Source organism: Chrysochloris asiatica, unplaced genomic scaffold, assembly GCF_000296735.1.
Source record: "Chrysochloris asiatica unplaced genomic scaffold, ChrAsi1.0 scaffold00007, whole genome shotgun sequence".
In the NCBI taxonomy this organism is placed as follows: domain Eukaryota; kingdom Metazoa; phylum Chordata; class Mammalia; order Afrosoricida; family Chrysochloridae; genus Chrysochloris; species Chrysochloris asiatica.
Window position 1 is genome coordinate 30,421,668 of NW_006408525.1, and position 20,448 is coordinate 30,442,115.

The following is a 20,448-nucleotide window of genomic DNA, read 5'->3' on the forward strand; positions in this document are numbered from 1 at the left end:
TGGTAGTTTCGAACTGTTGACCATGAGGTTAGCAGCCCGACTCGTAACCACTACGCTACCAAAGCTCCTTGATCTAGTTTGTTAGGCTTATTTTACTTGAACTCCCCCAAATTTAAAGACATCCATCATTGCCATCTAGTGACCCAGTATAGAGTTACCGAGCCTGTAAATCTCCACGGGAGAGAAGCATCATCTTTCTCCCGAGGAACAGCTGTGGGCTTGAACTGCGAACCTTTAAACTCAGCTCAGTAATAAATCATTAAGACATTACCATAACTCCCCGCTTGTAGGCTCTTCGGGGGCACATATCTTCAACCAATGAAAAGCCAAGAATGACAGCCGGTTCTTAAAGTAAGTGAGCAGACGCCAAAACAGAAGGTGAGGGTGTGAATAAATATTGTCCTCTCAAGGCCACCGTAGGGCAGATTCCCTCAGCTATTAAAATATTTCAGGGGAGGAGCAAGCAGGAAATTTAAACCGTAGCCGCGGCCGGGAGCGTCCAGAGAAAGATGCAGAGGAACTTCTGGGATTCGAGAGTCTAAGGGAGCTCTTTAGGAGCCCGAGATTGTAACACGCAGGCCCTGAAGCAGTACGGAAGCCGAAAAGGAGCCAAAATTTTTAGGAGGGAGCAGGGAACGGGTACGGATGCCGAGAGGGGGAGAAAGGTGGTTTAAAAAGGAAGGGAAAAGGGATCGTGAGGATCGAACAGAGGGTCTGGGGTCAGAAAGTGGGTGTAGAAATTGAGGAACGGATAATTACAAAATTTGATGAGAGTATAAAGAGCCATAAAGGCGTCATAGGAACTGAGATGATTCAGCAGGTCTCGGGAGTTGGGGGGGACAGAGGTCTAAAGGGGCGAAGGGACTGGAGTTTGGAAGGAGACATGGGAATTTAAAAGGTGAACAAGATGTGGCTAAGGGCTACACAGGAGTTAAGGGGACAGAATGTGGGACAAGAGCATGGAAGGAGATACGGGAGTTGACTGAGTCAGGCTGGAGTTGAATCGACCTGACTTTGGGAGTCGTATTGTGATCTCCGGCATTGTGCGGGTTTGGGGAGGCGAGAGCGTTGGAAGGCCGAAGGCTAGAGAAAGTGGTTGAGCTTTGTCCTTCTTTCTCAGGCGACCTAGAACTGGAGAATTCCATGGCTGAGACTAGGCTCCGGGTTCCGGACCTAGGTAGGTAACTGATCAAAACTAGGGATGCGAAATCATGACCTAGAGCCCCCTTGAGAGGATGTTGTTGTTATGCGCCGTGGAGTCGGTTCCAACTCACAGTGACTCTTACCAGGGTTTCCGAGACTGTAAATCTTTACGAGAGCAGAAAGTCTCATCTTTATCCCACGGAACAGCTAGTAGTTTCGAACTGCTGACCGTAAGATTAGCAGCTACACTACCATACAGATGAGAGATTTTAGCCCTATTTGGGTTTTCTAATTCCTTGATAGTTTTGTTGGGGAAGGGTGTCCTGGATCATCTAGGAATGTATGGTACAGAAGAGCTTTCAGGGTGATACTATGGACAAAGCAGGCACATAGACAAAGTAGTCAGGATATGATATTGTTAAGTGCTGTCGGGTCGGTTCCAACTCATAGCGACCTTATACAGGGTTTCCGATGAGTGGCTGGTGAGCTTGAACCGCCGACCTTGTGGTTCAAACGGACTGTTGTTGTTAAGTGCCATTGAGTCAGTTCTGACTCATAGTACAGTGTAGGGTTTTTGAGGAGCAACTGGTGACTTTGAACCACCGCCCTTGCTGTTCAAACCGACCTTGCCGGCCCACACTTATCCCACAGAGCCACACCAGAAGTCCAAGTCAACTGTGCCCTCAAGTCTGCTCAAACTCAGAGTGGCTCTATGCACGACAGTGCCAGGCCCTGCGCCATACTCAGAATCGTTACTCTTGAGCCCATTGCTGCTGCCACTGTGCCAATCCATTTCACTGGGGGTCTTCCTCTCTTTTGTTGACTCTCTACCAAGCACGATGTCCTTCTCCAGGCACTGGTCCTTCTTGATAACATGTTCCAGGTACAAGAGTCAAAGTCTTGCCATCCTGGCTTCTTAGGAGCAGTCTGGCTGTACTTTTCCCAACACAGAAGTTTTTGTACTTCAGGAAGTTCATGGTACTTTTAATATTCTTCTCCAACACCATGACTCAAATGCATCAATTCTTCTAGGGTCTTCCTTATCCGTTGTATGACTTCCACATGCATATAAGGCTTTTGAAAATGCATTGGATTGGGTCAGACACACCTTAATCTTCAAACTGTTATCTTTTCTCTAAAAGAGATCTTGTGCAGCGGATTTGCCTAATATAATCCATCCTTTGATTTCTTGACTGCAGCTTCCATTAGTGTTCATTGTGAAACAGAGCAAAATGAAGTTGATTTGTAAGTTTTTTTCTCCGTTTATATGTATGTTATTTATTGGTCCGGTGGTGAGGATTTTTGTTTTCTTTACATAGCAGTGTAATCCATGCTGAAGACTGTACTCTTTGATTTACATCAGTATTTTAAGTCCTCCTCACTTCAAACAAGCAAGGTTATGTCATCTGAATATTTAAGATTGTTAATGACTCTTCTCCTATCCTAATGCCAGTTCTTCTTATAATCATTGTAATTCAGCTTCTCACATTGAGTAAGTATGGTGAAAGAACACAACCCTGGTGCACACCTTTCCTGATTTTAAACCATTCAGTATCCCCTTGTTCTGTTCAAACGACTGCTTCTTATGCTTCTTAGTCTATGCAGAGGTTCTTCATGAGCATAGTTAAATGTTCTGGAATTCCCATTCTTTGCAGTGTTATCCATAGTTTTACATGATCCATACAGTTAAAAACCATTGTGTAGTCAATAAAGCATAAGCAAACATCTTTCTGGTATTATTTGCTTTCAGCCAAGATCCATCTGACATCAGCAGTGATAACCCTTAGTCCACACCGCGTCTGAATCTGGCTTGAATTTCTGGTAGTTCTTTGTTGATGTACTGTTGCAGCCATTTCTTAATTATCTTCAGTAAAAGTTTACTTGCATGTGATATTAAGTCATTGTTGTTAAGTGCCATCGAGTCGGTTCTGACTCAGTGAACCTATTTCCAAGGACTGGCTGTTGAATTTGAACAACCTATCTTGTGGTTCAAACCAACCTTGCGGTCCAATTCTTTATCCCATAGTGCCATACCAGGACTCCATTAAGTAAATCATTAGCCTTGCAAAATTCCCCAGCATCGTTTCTGTCACCAAGACCATATTTTCCAACTACTGATCCTTTCTCTTTGTTCTCAGCCTTCACATTCCAATCACCAGTAATTATCAATACATCTTGATTACATGTTAGTAATCTTTGAATGGAGTCCCAGTGTGGCGCTGTGGGCTAAAGGGTCAGACTGCAAGTCGTCTGAACTTCAAGGTCGGTGGATCAAGCTCACCAGCTGCTCCTTGGAAACCCTATACAGGGTGGCTATGGGTTGGAATCAACTCAACAGCACTTAACAACAACAACAATATTTGATTACATGTTTGATCAATTTCAGACTGAAGAAGTTTGTAGAATGCTTCAATTTCAGCATCACAGGCTTTAGTAGTTGGTGTGAAAATTTGAATAATAAATAGTGGTATTAACTGATTTTGGAATGTTTTTGTTTTCATTTATATTACAGTTTTATGCTTACATAGTTTAAAATACCAAAGTTTTTCCCAAAACAAAACATTCTTCTTTGCTTTCTTTCATATTCCCTGATTCCTACTCCCTTGGGTACACCCAACCATTCACAGCTTTTTTTTTTTAAAGCTATTTCTTCTAGCATTTGCCTTTTTATTTCTGGATAGCATATTCATACTGTTTTTTGTTGTTGTTTTCCACTTTAAAGTATATCTGGTGAGTTTCTGGGGCGTGCTGGTGGTGTAGGATAGGTACTGGACTGCTAATCACAAGGTTGACAGTTCAAACCCACCAACCACTCCGTGGGAAAAAGATGAGACTTTCTGCTCCTATTAAGATGTACAGCCTTAGAACCCTTGTACAGGATCACTATGAGTCGGAACCAAGTCGACGGCACATAACAGCAACAGCGACATTGACTTTCTATGGATCAAACACATACACGTATTTCTCTTCTCTCCTCATCCACGCAGTATGATTTTTGTATTTACATTATGATGATTATATAAAGGCTATTCACAGCTGAACCATATAGTAAATGAGGAAATTTGCATCATTTCCTATGTACAGCTCCCCAATTCATGGCCAGAAGTACCATGAAGCTCATCAGATCTATTAGTTTCTTTGTCTGAAGATATGCATTCTGAGACTATTTGTCTAAGTACTCCAGTCTTGTTTTGATATGAACTAGTGCCTGTTGTACTGATTGTATCCTAGGGGCTCCATCATTCAGTGAAATTCTCTTCACCTCTTTCCTGTGTTAGATCCCCTCTAGCCTAAATTCCATATTTTCCTCTCTCTTGGCATACTTACTCAGTCTGGTAGAGTACATCCTCCCATATGTTGTTATTCAGTGCCATGGAGTTGGTTCCGACCCATAATGCCCCTGTATAGGGTTACCAAGGAGCAGCTGATGAGCTTATACCAGTTCAAACCAACCTTTCAGTCCAGCGCATTAACCCACAGCACCATACCGGGACTCCATCTTCCCATATACATCCCCCCATATAGCTTTCTGAGAAAGGTACATTAAAAGTAATTTTTGGAGACCTTGCAGATCTGACCAGTTTTTTATTTTAACTTACATCTGAATGATAGTTTGACTATATAGAGAATTCTAGGTTAGAAATTATTTTCTCTCAGAATTTTGAAGCCCTTTTCCATCTTCTTTTAGTTTCCAAGGTGGTTTGGCAAACCCTGATGCTGTAAATATTTCTACTTCCTCCAGAACGTTGTAATGTTAAGAGCTTGAACTGTTCTATTTCTGAACCACCCCTCCCCCTACCTAACATGTTATTACTGTTTAGCAGCAATATACTTATTATTGTGTAAAGGACAGTTTTTATTTCCAAATTAGCCTTCATTAGTATTGTTTTATACAGTTGATGATTATTTAGATTTATATGTACTTTTGAAGGTTTAGTCCTTCCTTCAGGGTTCAGTTTTTGTCTTTCTGAAAACATCCTTTAGAAATTCTTTAGGGAGAAGCTGTTGGTGATAACCTGGCTTTTGTTTTTGTTTTTCCAAAATGTTTTTATTTCACTCTTGAACAATAGTTTAATTGTATGTAAATTTTACATACAACTAAACAATAGTTGTATGTAAGATTCAAAGTTGACATTTTCTCTCAGCACCATTATTTATACAGGTTTCTGGCCTTTTACATTGCTGTAGAAATATCTATGAAAGGGCAAATAGTTATTCCATTATAGTTAATATTTGGTAGGGTCTATTTTCCCCTCTGGTTTAGTTTCATCGCTTAGTCTTTGGTGTTTTGCATATTCACTTTGATGTGTTTGAGTATGGAGTTAGTTTTAGTTCTTCTTTGGAAAGACTAATTTTCTGACATCAAAGATTATGTCAGTTCTGGGCATTTCACATAAATTGAATCCTATAAACTAGAATTATGCAATAGTGGCTGGTTTCTTTTACTTAGCATACTGGTTTCATGGTTCGTCCACATTACAGACTGTGTCAGTACCTCACTCCTTTTGGTTGCTGAGTAACCTATGGGTCGGAACCGACTCGATGGCACATAACAACAACAACAACAACCTTCCATTGGGAGTCCTGGTATGGTGCTATAGGACAACCACTGGACTACTAACTGCAAAGTCGACTGTTCAAACCCACCAGCTGCTCCTGGGAAACCCAATACAGTGTCATTATGAATGGGAACCAACTTGATAGCACTTAACAACAATTTTCCATACTCCACATTGTGTTTCATCATCAGTTGATGGGTATTTGAGGTCTTTCCACTTTTGAGCTATTATGAATAAATGCTGCTACAAACCTTTCTGTACAAGTTTTGATATAGACATATGTTTTCCTATGTTCAAATGAAAACCAGATTTGTAACTTTTGAAGTACTGCCAAACTGTTTTCTAACATGGCTATACCATTTACATCCCCACCAGAATGTGTGAGCGCTTCAGTTTCCCCACATCTGAGGGAGGATGGTAGTCACTACAGTGGACTCTTGAACAACTTGGTTAGGAGCATCAATCCCCAACATAGTCAAAACTCCACGTGTAACTTGACTGCCCCCAAACGTAATTATTATAAATTAAAGAAAAGAATTACTTTATAAAATCAATTCAAACAGCTATTAGAAACTGGGCAAAAGACCTCTAATAGATATTTTGCTAACATGTCCAAAATGCTAAATAAATATATGAAAAATAAATTAATTAATGTAATTAAATGATAAAAACTTTAACTGTAATCCTAAAACTAGACCAGGCTCTACTCAAATTTAGCCCAATCTCCATCCCTAACCTTAACAAAAAAGAACATTACTATCATTGACTTTACTTATAACTGTAAGTTAACACATATTTTGCATGCTTTACAAGGGAGCTTCAAGAAGTTTCTGGAAATTTTTCATTTTTCCACAAACCTTTTGAAGCCCCCTCGCATGTATTATATACTGTACCATATAAAAATAGCATTTTCAATACAACATAAAAACCTATTTTACAAAAAGTGCAAGGTTTTCTTTCATGCCTGCTGACATAGTTTTAGTGATTGATGGCTTCAAGAACTTTCTTTTTTTGACGATGGTCCTTACATTGGATTCATTTATCTTGAAATGGCAGACAACTCTGTTTCTTGGGAACACATACAGCATCACTAGTAATCTTCTTATGGTTCCCATGGTGTTATTTAAGGTTTACAGAATTGGATTAAACATGGGAAATTGCAAGAACCACAAGAAAGCACTTTTTACTGCTGTGTGTAGTTTACTGAGAGATGGACTGTTCACATGATTAGTGTCACATGACATAAAAAAAACCATACATATAAGTGGATCATGCAGTTCAGACCCATGTTCAAGGGAAAACTCTATAGTGTCATGTCAAGTTCTTTACTTTCTTTCTCTTTGTTGTTGTTTTCTAGGGGGTCAGCTAGGAGCTTCCAGTTGGCTGGGAAAAGGCCAGAAGAGCTCACCAGGGGCTAGGAGGAAGCCCTTTTCTGGAAAGTCATTTTACTTGGATCTGCCTGCTGGCAAGAATCTCCAGTTTTTGACTGGGGCCATCCAGCAGCTGGGCGGGGTATGTAACCCACTTCTCTTCTGTGATACCATATGCCTTTGTGGGTCATAGACCAGGAGCTGGAGAAGGATTATATCGGCTCTCCAGGTATTTTCAGTGGTGTCACTACATCTTCCAAAGTAACATTTTTAAAATGCAGCAGTTACTCTTCTTTCTCTCTACCCTACAACCTTTTCAGCCCTGGACAACCACTAATGGACTTTCGTCTTCTATCCTTTTTTGGGGGGATACTTTTTTTCTATGTAGATTTGATTAATTGTCAGGAATACATGTTAGATGACCACATTTTTGTATCTAACCCTAAAGTAATAGCACTTTCCTAGCCTGTCATTGGCCCTCGTATGCATTATTTGTAATAGGAATATAATATTCTTTTGAATGGATAATTAACTTACTTAACTGTTGCCCTATGGATATTTAAATTCCTTCTCAATTCTACTCTCATAAATAGCATTGTGGTAAACAACTTTGGGTGAATAGCATTGGCTGTACTTTAATCCATTAAAATATATTTAAAGTATATACTGTGTTATATGTTACATTTGGAATCCTGGTAGTGTGCCACTGTAGGATAAGCACTGGACTGCTAGCCATAAGGTCAGTGGTTCAAACCAACCAGCTGGTCTTTGGAAACCCCATACAGGCTTGGTGTGAGTAGAGACCGACGTAGCAGCACTGAACACTAACAACAATGGTGCATTGTTTAGAACCTAGTGTTGTAGTGCTTCCAAAAGAGTCTGGTAACTGGGGAGCAGACTTGGACTGCAGAGCCTCATTGCTGTCAAGCTAACAGAAACTCAGGGACATAGGAGCTCAGCTTCGGGAATAGGGAGAATGAACATTATATGCTCAACTGACCCATAATTACTTTTTAAACTTTCAGTCTATTCTGTCGTTTAGCCTTTGCTGTGTAAAATAACACCCCAGAACTTAAATCCACTATTTATTATTTCTTACTATTCTATGAGGGGGTTGGAGTCCTGGTGTGGCGCTACAGGTTAATGCGCTGAACTGCAAAGTCAGTTTGAACCGCAGAGACGACAGTTCAAGCACACCAGCTGCTCTTTGGAATCCCTATACAGGGTTGCTGTGGGTCGGAACTGACTCGACAGCACTGACCAACAACAATTCTATGGGTTGGCTAGGCTCACTTATGCAGCCACATTTAGCAGGAGGATCAACTGGGCTGGAAGGACCGGCATGGCCTCTCTCGTGTATCTGGCAGTTGATGCTGGCTGTCAGCTGACTGCCTTGTTTTTGGGCTCTGTGGCTTTTCATCCTCCAGTAAGCTAGACCAGCTGACATACACGGTGGTCTCAAGACAGCCTTCCTAGAAGGTGGAGGGGATGTTGCAAGACCTCTTGAAGCCTAGACTCTAGAACTCATACCTATTACTTTTACACATTCTATTGGTCAAAGAAAGTCAGATTCAAAGGGATGGAAAAATTAGGCTCTACCTGTTGATGGGAAAAGCATCAAAGTTATATTGCAGAGCAGTGGGCTTACTGGGCTGAGAAGCATTTGTTACTATTAAGCAATCTACCACATTTATATAGAATAATAATTACTCCATCGTACCTGCTAGTATTTGTTTTTGCCATATTAAAGAAGGTAACCTGTATTCCTTCAAGCCATAACTTTAAGGATTTTTTTAACCTAAGTATCAGATTTCTGATCCAGTCACACTTCTGAGATATCATCCATCCTGATTTTCAGTGATGTGCTAAAGCTGGATGCTCCCGGCTCACGACAGCATCTCTTCCCAACACTGCTTTCAGTGATGTCGTGTTGGTAGCTTGAAAGCCATCGTAGCGGGGGGAGTATTTACCCCCAAAATTGACAAAAGACTTACTTCTTGCTAGAGAGTAGATTTTTTTTTCTTGCCCCGAGAGTCAATCGCAGATTATTCACCAGTTCACCACTGCTTATTTCCGTCTTTCCACAAATGGTTAAGTGTCCTGGGTCCAGCTCTATGCTGGTTCTTGGGATGTAAAAATGGGTCTGACCCTCTCACTGCTCACAGTCTAATAGGGTGAGCAGATAACCTACACAGCTGAGTAGCCAAAATCCTCTTTTGCTTCCTTTTATAGCTTCCTTTATATTGTGTGGTCACGATTACAGATGCAATGTCCGAATGGCCACTTATACATGAAAATGATGGCTTAAACCATACAACCCTTTCCTGTCTTCTTCTTCACTGTGCTATCGCTCAGTTTAAATGCAAGCTGCTTATACAATTCCAAGCCCATGACCCTCTGCTGTTAAATCCGGAGCAGCAGTTCTGGAGATAAAAAGCCTTTCTTTTTCCTTTTATGTTTCAGGTTGATGTTTTCTTAGAGACTCAGTACAGTGTTGCATTTGCTCTATTAAAGGTATTGATTCAGGAGCTTCTGGCAGCTGAGATTTCCTCCCCAACTTCTTTCTGTTGACAATTCTACATCTGCCTTTTGGTTTTCAGCCACCTCTGTGATCTGGTTTCAGGTAATTGAGGGCTTTCTGAGCAAAGAAGTAAGTTACATCGTGTCCAGCCGCAGGGAGGCGAAGGCAGAGAGCAGTGAAACAAGCCACAGAGGCTGCCCTAGCCCCAGCGAAGGCAGAGCGGAAACACCATCCTTGGCCAGTCCAAAAGAAAACCCTGCCACAGCCTTACATAAACCTGTAGACTTGGTAAGAACCTGGTGGGTTGGGAAGCCGCATTCTATAAACAAAAGAAGTAGGCCTCAGTGAGTCTTTTTAAGTAGTGTCTGCTTTTAGCTTAATGTGGTTTAAATTCATTTCTCATTTGAAGTTGGTTCCAAAAGTATTGTATCATAGCTCTGGACCTAAACACTTCAGCAACATGCTATCCCTGTGTTAATCCCCTCTGTGATGGAAGTTCACTTTTTATGGAACTTTAGAGTCAAAGTTCTAAAATCAGCAGGAGAGTCCTTTGTACCCAGAGGACTTGAATGCAGTTGGCCTAGTCATCCTGAAGAGGCGGCAAGTCCCTTCTCCCTTGCTCTCATGTATGAAGGTCCAATAGTTTGCATAATGCACATATCATATCGTTTACTTATAATGCGCAATAACTTTTTCCCAATGTTAACATTCCTAACTTTGCTTTATTTGGCAAAATTAAACTATTACGAAACCTACGCCACTGGACTCATGATGAAGAGCAGCACTTCCAAGGAGCAAAGGGAAGCTTTTCTAAAATGAAGTGTCTGCTGTGCCTCACTCACCAGAGAGCACAGGAGGATTTGGAACATTTGTAGCCATTTGGTCTCATGTGAATTCTCCACCAGGGTCCAGGCAGCCCAGGCTGCAGCCACCTGTGGGAGATTTAAATTTGTGTGTGGTTTTATCTTTACCTCCTGTGGTGCTCTAAGCTCTCATTTCTGCCACTCCTTAGCAGTCACAATTCAGAGCTTTCTGAGGGACATGACCACAAGACGTCATTGCTAGCACGTGTGTAAACATCTGTTACTACACGGGTCTTTGCACCATAGCTCATGGCTCTTCTCATTCTGTCAGGTGCCTATGAGCAGAGGGAAGGAGCTGCTGCAGAAGGCCATCAGAAAGCAGGTGAGCTGGTGGAGAGGAGACATGAAAGCGGACATTTCCGTCTCCTACCTGCAGCACAGGAATGGATTTAGCATGTCCTCTGAGGTTCTTCTCTAGTACTAATGTGAAGTGCACACCCTGTGCGGTATGGAGTAGTACTGCCTTCCTGCACACAAGGCAGTGACTATTCCAGAGATGTTAAGTAACTTGTTCAGTCACTGAGTGAGTGAGCCAGAAAACCAGGATTTGATTCCTTGTTCTTTCTACCTCCAGAGCCTTCGAAAGAACTTCAGAGTGTTGTGTGTGGGTTAATGTCTGCTCTACACATAAGGGAGACTTTGTACATTGTTTACAAGTAGTTATGAGAATCCAGGGCCATTCAAGTTAAGTGGCAGGAGGCGGTGTCATAGGGATTTGTCAAGACAGGCACATGGGCTGTGGTGAGAGAGGGCAGCAAGACAGGCAAGGTCTGCCGCCAGCATAGTCCCCCACCTGAAGGAAGTGTTTGTCCCTGCTGGTAGTTGTGACCTGACTGTGTGCTGCTCTCCCAGAGTCCCTCCCAACAAACAGTGCTCTTCTCAGCTCGTGCTCCCTCCTAGTCACCAAGTGGCCAAGGAGAGGAGAGCACTGAGCAGGTCAGCAGCGGCGCACAGAACAGCGTGTCATCCTGGCAGTTGGGGTAGACGCTCCAGGCTATGCTCTCTTCCCTGCCTGCCTACCTCTCCCACATGAATGACCTAGGGCCCCTAGAGGCCAGAACAACCTGTCTCCATGGTGTTCAGGCCTTGAGGGTCTCACGTGCCCCTGCCTGACCTGCATCATCATTCCAGGGGAGCAGCAGCGGAGGAGGCAGCGGGGGCAGCAGCAACCTCCTGACCAATGCCTGCTCATGGGGAGTGAGGATTCTACATGTGGACGGTACCGTTTCTTCCCTGGGCTCCTGGGGGCAGGGAGATCTGGTGGCTTTGGGTAGCTAGAAGCCAGATGTGCTGGTCCACAAAGGTGGGAGGATAGGAGGGGAAGCATAAACGACAATACCTTGATTGCTTCCTGCAATCCGCACAACTCTCGTCAAGCCAATGTGATAAGACCATTCTGCAAATAAGGAGATAATCCCATATTCACTTATTGCTACTCACTCTGTGCTGGGAGTTGCCTCACAGAATCCTCACCCCAATCTTGGTCCGACTGTACACATGAGGACATGGAGCCTCAGAGTCACTTGTTCCTGATCTGGTCAGGAGTGAGGGGTGTGGCCCACATACCAACTCAGCTTGGCCTGACATGTTCTTGCTTTTTTGAATGTAGTGCCCTGCTTGTGGGTTGTAATCAATTTGCACTAGAATAACTGCCCTGATTGGCCTGGCCCCCGATACCCAGCTCCACTCTGAGTCTGTTCTCTGACCCATTGTGTGGGGCTGATCCAGGCAGGACAGGTATTGATTGATGTATGCTGTCCCACCCATCACTACTAAGGTCTGCAGTGGGAAGAGGGGGCTATCTAGGAAGTTCCTGGTCTTGGATGTGAGAGCTCCATCTTGCTGGAAAATCAGACCTCACGAACCTGATCCAGTTTCCTGCCTTGCTGTCTATGAGAGAAACTCCATGTCGGATCCGTCTGATTACCTCCCATGGCTTGGTCTCTCCTGCAGCAGCTCCTCATAGTACCTTACTGCCCTTTGTGAGCCAGAGGCACCTCTTTTTCAAATCGAAGGCACCTCCTGTACAAATATGAGTTGTATTCTGTGCCACAAAAGAGCCAACTTAGGTGCTGTTCCCGGGCTAGAAGATCGAGCCCTTTCCTCTGTTGTCAGGAGGTGTAGAGGTGATGTGTGACCAGAAGATGGCAGGAAAGGCCCCAAGCCAGGGCTGTGCTGGATGCTTGCTGAGTGGAAGCCTTTGGCCACAGCCCTCTGTTCTCCACAGAAATGATGGTGCATGTGCAGCAGCTGTCTCTTGGTGCTCTGTGTGTGAAGAAACCAGAAGCAAAGAAGACAGAGGTAGGTCCTGTAGAACTGAAGGAAAACAAATACTCTCCAATAGTTTAGTCTGTGACAACTTTGATAAATCCCATGACCCACCTCTTTCTGACCGTCCCCACAAAAAAGAGTGAAGTGGGCAGCCTCTCAGTTACCTCATTCTTCCCGTCCACAGCTTTGTGCCGTGTGGACACCAGCCATGGCCTCTCACCCTGCCAAGGTGTTTGCTGTGGCCTACGTCATGCACTGCCAGTGGGCAGCCCTGGCCTAGAAACTATAAACATTCATGTCCCGCTGGCCTGGAAATGCTTGTGCAGATTGCATGGGTGGGCTGAGAGGGGAGTGTTGTGATTTCACATAGCTGCCGTCTTCCAAATTCTCATATGGTTTTTCCTTCCTTTGCTGGGTGGGGTAAGAGTTGTGCACCTTATCAAACCATGCTGTCTTTACTCAGGCCTCTCAGGAAAGACTGAGCTCGCACTTCCACCCAGGCCTGGCGTCCAGGAGCAAGGCTAGCAGTAGTAGCAAAGCACAGCCGAACCAGATGGAGAGCTCAGCCTCCCAGTTTCCCCTCCCTCACAACCTCTGTCCAGGAGCCTAGAGGTTTTGGTGCTCTTGCCACTTCTGCTAAGTAGGTTTGCATTGTTCAAAGTTCACGGAGTGCAAAAGTCTTTCTGTGCCGCCCTCCTTCCCCTAACTTCTGCTTCCCAGCTACTCACTAAGCTTTGTCCCTGAGAGAAATAGTGTACACCATGTCTCAGGAATCCCTACAGGACTCCATGTATATACAAGGGTAAGTCAAAAAGTGCTGCTCCAAAATCATAGAAATCTTTATTAAACAAAAATCTCAAACTGTGAAGTTACTGTTTTCCTGGCACATCCTCCATCCAGATCTGAAAGTGGTGATCTCATCTCTCTAACCCTTCCCCCAAAGAATCCTGTGCCCTTTGATTTGCACCATGTCAGTGTTGCCATCCTCCAGGAACTCAAATTATGTTCCTTTGAAATGTTCTTTGAGTTTGGGAAACAAAAAGAAATCTCAAGGGGCAAGATCAGGCCTGTAAGTGTAGATGGGGTATGATTTCCCAACGAAATTCCTACAGGACAGCTCTTGTTACCCTTGAAGAATTGGCAGGTGCATTGTCGTCATGGAAAAAAATTCCTTGACACAGTTTTGCTAAACTTCTTCCTAATTGTTGTTGTTAAGTGCCATCAAGTTGATTCTGACCCTTAGTGACCCTGTATAAGGTTTTCAAGCAGCTGGTGAGCTTGAACCACCAACCTTGCAGTTCAAACAACTTTGCATTCTGACGCTTTAGACCACAGTGCCACACCAGGACTCCTAATTAGACCCTGTGATTATCCTGTGTCCTTCGAGAAAATTGATAAAGATGAGACACGTGTATTACTGAGAGGACGTGTCTTCAGCCATCCACTGATCACAGAAACGTGTTTAAAAACATTTTGTTTGTAATAAAGCCATGCATGTATGAACTGGAACCGTAGTAGTAATGCTTTTTGACTTACCCTTGTACAAGCGAACTAGTCCTTTGTATGCAAAGCCAGAGCCTTTCACTCTGCTTTTTCCATTCAGTAATATCTATCAGCTGATGAATGGTAAAGCACAATGTGGTGGATTGTTTCAGAGACACTTGGGAGCCTTTTGGACGGAGTTCTAGATGTAATCTGCTGATCCACAAGGGATATGGGAAGCTTCCTCGGATGTTGTCATTTGTTTCATTTCATTTTTAACATCGTCTGTATTTGTCCCTGGCTTACATGTTGCATTTTGAGTAACAGGGTCAGACTACCAAAGGGAGAACCCATGGAAGCAGATGGCCCTTGTTTCTATCTTGCCTTGTAGGCTGACCTGGAGAAGTGCCCAGAGAACAAAAGCTGCCATTAGTGGGCACCTCCCCTACAGCTCAACGCCAGGACTTTCACCTGCTCCACTTTAATCCCTGCCACATCCTATGCAATAAGTGGGTACTCCACACACCTGTGCTCTCCCAGCCTGTGGGACTCCCAAGCTCTTGCGCTTTGCACACACTGTGTTCCCTCCCCAGAGTCAGCTGCTGTTGAGACCCACACACAGAAGGCCAGCCAGCTCCTGAATGCTCGCCGTTCATCCTATTCCTGGGAAGGTGATGGGAGAGCTGGGTCTCAGGTCTGCTCCAGTTTAGGCAGAGAGCTGGTTCTGCAGGCTTCCCAGCAGCAAGAAGCAAAGTGGGACAGTCTCTTGGCACCTCAGTCTGCCTGGGCCCCGCTCCTTGACCCCCATGGCTCCCTCACATCCCTAACCTAGTTTCCTTTTCCTTTCAGGGAGCACGTCCAGCAGTGTCAAGAACGCGGAAAGGTCAGTGTGGTAGCATCTCGTCTAATTGCAGTCCCTCCTCCCTAAACACTTCCCTCTGTGGCAGCATCTGCTCACTTCTCTGCGGCAGGAAGTGAGGCCAGCTTGTGTGGCCCCCTTGTGTTCCCCAGGCCTGAGCCCTGGGATTCTGGGGCAGGACAGGCATGTATGTCCAAGGGCAAGTCAGAATTGCTGGGCCTGGGCCTCTCCTTTAGAGCCAAGGCCCCCGCAGTGGCTTTGGCTCCTTCATCCTCTGGCTGTTCCTGGGCTTCAATTAAAGTTAAGCATCCTTTTCCTTCTGATTCGGAAACAGTTTGGGGTGGGCAGTCTGACAGCTGGGTACCGATTTCAGAAATGCCAAACTCCCTGAAACTGATGAACAACAGATTGACAGGCTCCGTCTCACCGGCTCCTCTTGGACAGCGGGAGAGTTTCTCCCTCTGGATCTTTTTCCCAAAGATGCTCTTTAAGTGGCATTTCCTCGTGCACAAGCAGGAGCTAAGAAAAGTCACTTGGCACCTCTCATGCTCGAAATGCAAGGAAGTCTGTGGGGGAATTGATTTTAATCACTGTCTTAGTTAATTAGAAAGACAAGAAATCGTCCAAAAGGAGTCATTAATGGGAGCTGCTGCAGCTCAAGGAGAAAAGACTGCTTTTTGCTTGGGTGCTGGTGGCAGCCTCCGGCAGAGCTAGAGCCAAAACCCACCAGCCTCTGGAGGTTTTGTGGCTGTCAGGTCCGCCTTATCCCTTTCACAAATCTCCTGGTCACTGTAGTGAAGTAGAAGTAGTTCTTAATGCTTAAACTACTTTCTAATCTGTACATGTAGCTACCAGCAAAGGGTGACTCTCTTGATTAACTGACTTCAAATTTTTCTTTCCAGCACCTCTTTGTGCTGTTTTCAAGAACCACGTTCCTCTTTGGGTGTTTTTCTCCCACCCTGCTAATGGGATCACTAAACCCTCTGTGGCCCTCTTTCTCTCTGCTCCTCCTCTTTAAAAGACCAGGTCTCCCATGGAAAATTCTGCCCCAGGAGTATGCCGGGAGCCCTTGGGACACTGAGAATGCCAGGAGCAAAGGTCTAGGAAGAAGGACCTAAGGCTTTATGATGTTGACAACTCCGACGTTGTCTTTAGCAGAAACTAACAGGAGCAGGATTTCTCCCAGCCAGGTTTCTACTGGTAGTTGTGGCATCGTTGGCCAGTTGGCAGCTTCCAGACAGGAGGGTCCTGTAGGCTGCTGAGGGAGGGCATGCTGAGGGCCCTAGGCCCTCTGCAGCCTCTCCCCCAGTAGTGGAACTCTTTCTGTCCTCAGAGTCAGGGCTGGAGGAGCTGGGAGAGGGTGTCTCACCCCTGCCAAATGAAAAGGCACAACCAGGGCAGTGTGGTTCCGGTGCCTAAGAGGCTCTTGGCTCTGGCAGAGCCGCCCCTCTCAGCATTTCCCGTGTGTGGCACAGGCTTGCACTGGGGCAGACAGATAGCTAATGTGTGCATCTTTCCCTTCCAGTGGCCAGACTGAAGGCACCATTCCTCAAGATTGAAGATGTGAGCAGGTAAGTGGGCCCTCTCTCGCTGCCTCCCATGCCTGGCTTGTACACAGGAGGAGAGGTGTTTGGGAGCCCTGTACCTTTCTCTGCCCCAGAAATCACCCACTCCTGTTCTCCTGGAGAAGCCCCAACGGAGCACGAGCCGCCTCGGGGGGAGATAGTTTATCTGGGAATTCCCTGCTATGAATAGTCAACTATGATGAATTCTTGATGGCCAGCTCGGCTCATTTTGGTCTTCATTTCCCCTGCGCATGTGCTGAGATTTCATGCCAGATCACTATGGGGCCCAATCACAGTCTAGGACAGCTGGAGGTATCATCTTGGCTGGCTTCAGGGACTCCCTTATACTCAATGGAGCCTCTGTGACTTGCTGAATAAAGCCCTAGCAAAGGGCACATTTATCTCATGAGTCACCTGAGGAGAATGCATCCAGTGTCTTGTGGGGAATCTGAGGTACCAGAAATGAAGGGACTTGTACACAGCCTTCCTAATGAGATGCAGCCTGAGGATAGAATCCAGGTCTCCTCGCTGCCCTGCTGGGACCTTCTCCACTGTGCCCTCTGTCTGCCATTATGGTCCCAGGTAGGTTAAGTTGATGTTCATTTGATGGGCTGTTGCCCCGCTGGGTTGTGACTGACCCTTCAATAAGTGATCGATCCAAAGTCCGTGTCATGAACCAAAGGTTAACCCAAAAAAATCCATGTCATGAACCAAAGGTTAACCCAAAAAAGGCCATGCATACCCATTGGAGACAACTGGGGCCAGCATTCTCTGTTCTTCAACCTGGGGTAAGGCAGGTGAAGACCCAGCCCCAGGTCCTGCAGATGGACCGACAGCCCTTCCTGCTACTACAAGCAGCACTGACTTGGCTTCGGTGGCCTGATGTGAGTGGGAAGGACACAGGAGTGGCAGTGAGGTGTTTCCTTTATCACTTCCCATCAGCGGGGGTACATGTCCTCCAACCCCAACCCTCAACATCCAGTAAATACAAGTAGTCATGGCATATAGCAGCAGTGGGGAAGGTGCCTCCTCCGTGGTCCAGGAAGACTCGCTCTGGCCCACACTCACTTCTGGGGAGCATTGGACATGCATCCAATCACTAACCCTGTAGTCAGGTCAGCCGGGTGTGTTGTTGTTAGGTGCCGTCGAGTCGGGACCGACTCATAGCGACTGTGCACAACAGAACAAAACACTGCCCAGTTCTTCACCATCCTCACAATTGCTGCTATGCTTGAGCCCATTGCTACTGCCCATGTGCCAGTCCATCTCTTTGGAGGTCTTCCTCTTTTTCACTGACCCTCCACTTTACCAAGCATGATGTCCTCGCCAGGGACTACTCCCTCCTGATAACTTTCTGAAGCCATCTTGGCTTGTAAGGAGCATTCTGGCTGTACTTCTTCCAACAGATTTGTTGGTTCTTCTGGTTGTCCATGGTACTTTTAGTATTCTTCTCCAACACCATAACTCAAATGCGTCAGTTCTACAGTGGTGTTTCCTTATTCATTGTCCAATTTTCACATGCACATGAAACTATTGAAATACCTTGGTTTGGGTCAGTGTTTGCTGAGTATACACAAATCACAGGGTCTGGCTTTGGAAGTTTCTTGATTATGACCAACTTGAGGCCAACTGTCAAAACCACTCTGTACAGGTCTGACTATTTAGACCCCGCTGTGATATCATCCCGCAATGGTGCAGAGGATCAGCCTAGAGCAAAAAATCACTTATCACCCCTAACCCCACCCCACACCCCAGTATGTTACTCTTCCATTTAGCTTCTTCAGGACTAGGGTCCTCAAAGGTAGTTTAAGGGTCAAGAGGTAAAATGAGAAGAACTCGATCTGGAGTGAAGAGATGCGACTTCTGGCCTGGTCTTGGCTACTTGTGTGAATTTGAACAAGTCCTGTTTTGTGCTCCATTTCCTTTTGTTTCCACTTGTTGTTGTTAAGTGCCATTGAGTTGGTTCTGACCCATAGTGACCCTGTATAGGGTTTCTGAGAAGCAGCTGGTAAGCTTTGGTGAACTGCCAACTTTGCACTTCAAACCGACTTTGCAGTCCAGTGCATTAATTCACAGCACCGCACTAGGAGTCCATAGAAAGTGCTTCTAAGATTCAAATGAGTCTGTGAGCGTGATTCGGCTTTGAAAAGTTGGCAGGGAGGGCATATGTATTAGTTTCACCTAGTAAGGCTGCTGAGAGCTTTGTTTTTGAACTTAGAAGACATAAAGGTGAAGGTCTACTTTGTCATCAGGATTGGGACCCTAGAGCTTGGAACTGAGATAGTCACCCTTTTCCCAACCTTTTCCACTGTCATCAAAGTGGAAGTTTTCTGTTTTTCAGGAAGTTTCGTCCTGTCCACCATCAGTTTAAATCCTTTCCTGAAATTTCTTTTATGGGACCCAAAGAAGCAAGTCCCTTTGAGGCCCCAACAACCCCGGGCAGCTCACGCCATACCAGGTAGGTCTTTCTGGTTCCTGAACACTAAAGGCTGGTTACAAGTCAGTCTTCCCCTCAGGGACCTGCCAGGCAGATTTGAAGATTATGTGTTAGCTCCTTTGTTTTTGTTTTTGCTGTTAAGCATCTTCATTTTGGCTCAGAGTTACCTGGTGTGGGGTTTCTGCGATTGTAACTCTTCACGGGAGCAGAAAGCTCATCTTCCATGGAGCGGCTGGTAGTTCACAGTCCAGAGTCACAGTGTTCTCCTTAGGCGACGTCTATTCTGGGAAGTTAGCCTAGAGCAGAGAGGAGTCATCACCCATTTTAGATGGCATTCTCCAACCCTCCTGTAGTATTTGATCTAAGTGTCCAGAAGGACAATAGGTAAATTTCTCAAATGTATACCTATAGATCGCCACCATCTGAGTCCCTTGGGGTTCAGTTATAAATGCAGCTTCCTGGACACCTCCTCACACCTTCAGAGTCAGATCACTGATGCTGGAGCCCCAAAACATCATTCTTACAGACTCCTCCAGCGACTGCAATGCACGTCAAAGTATGAGGCCTACTAGGCTAACCATCAGGGTGAACTAGGGGGACGTGCTATGTTGTGTGGCCCGAGGATGCTTATAGACTTGGTCGATGTTCCTACTCCAGAGATGCTTGAGAATTCAAAAGTTCCTTGCACAAAGTAAAGAAGTAATGCAGCTGAGGGGTAGATTCCTTCTAACTTCTGGGTCACAGGGTCAGTCCACAGACAAGGAGAACAGAGCAGGGTAGGCATTCTCCATCAGAGATCCCTGAGACCCAGGAGGGCCTGTAGGTTCTACCAGCAAGACATGGAGAGGAGAGGAAGTGGGTGCAAGCTGAGGTAGCATGCCAGGTCACCTGTCAGACTTTCCCCAGGAGATACAAGGGATTCCAGTGAGGGACAGGAGACAACCCAGGCTTGGGGCCAGCAGAGGGTACTCATCCTGGGGCAGCATTGGGATCACAGAGGCCAAGACAGTTAAAGGAAGAGAATGTAACTATGGTTTCTGTATAGAAGTCTAGGGAGGAGAGGGCTAGCCAGTGTGCATGTGTGTAGAAAAATCCGAGTAGGAAGAAATGCCTAATGATTATTTAATGTTAACATTTAACATTTAAGAAGTCAACATTTAAAAGAGTGCATAGTTCAGGATTCAAGAGTCACAGGGTCTAAAGTGAAAGTCTGTGTCCAGTCCTTGACTTCATTTTCAGAGATATTTGATACATATACAGATACGTCATGTATCCTGTGTTCCTCTGTTTGCATGAAGAGAACCCTAACATTCACTGTGGGGAGTGTAGTGATTCCATACGATAAGCACTGGACTACAAACCACAAGGTCTGTGGTTC

At 45.2% G+C, this 20,448-nt stretch overlaps 1 protein-coding gene across 1 annotated transcript in view; it reads left to right on the top strand.

Annotated features, from left to right (window-relative positions):
• The first annotated feature begins 1,131 nt into the window (after positions 1-1,131).
• DBF4B (DBF4 homolog B (S. cerevisiae)) overlaps positions 1,132-20,448 on the top strand; it is a 23,085-nt gene continuing 3,768 nt past the window's right edge. Inside the window, exons 1-9 of the mRNA XM_006833712.1 lie at positions 1,132-1,177; positions 7,072-7,214; positions 9,696-9,881; positions 10,728-10,778; positions 11,588-11,675; positions 12,684-12,757; positions 15,059-15,092; positions 16,594-16,639; positions 18,975-19,091. Coding sequence (XP_006833775.1) covers positions 1,144-1,177; positions 7,072-7,214; positions 9,696-9,881; positions 10,728-10,778; positions 11,588-11,675; positions 12,684-12,757; positions 15,059-15,092; positions 16,594-16,639; positions 18,975-19,091 — 773 coding nt within the window. The 5' untranslated portion in view covers positions 1,132-1,143. The remainder of the gene's footprint in view (positions 1,178-7,071; positions 7,215-9,695; positions 9,882-10,727; positions 10,779-11,587; positions 11,676-12,683; positions 12,758-15,058; positions 15,093-16,593; positions 16,640-18,974; positions 19,092-20,448) is intronic.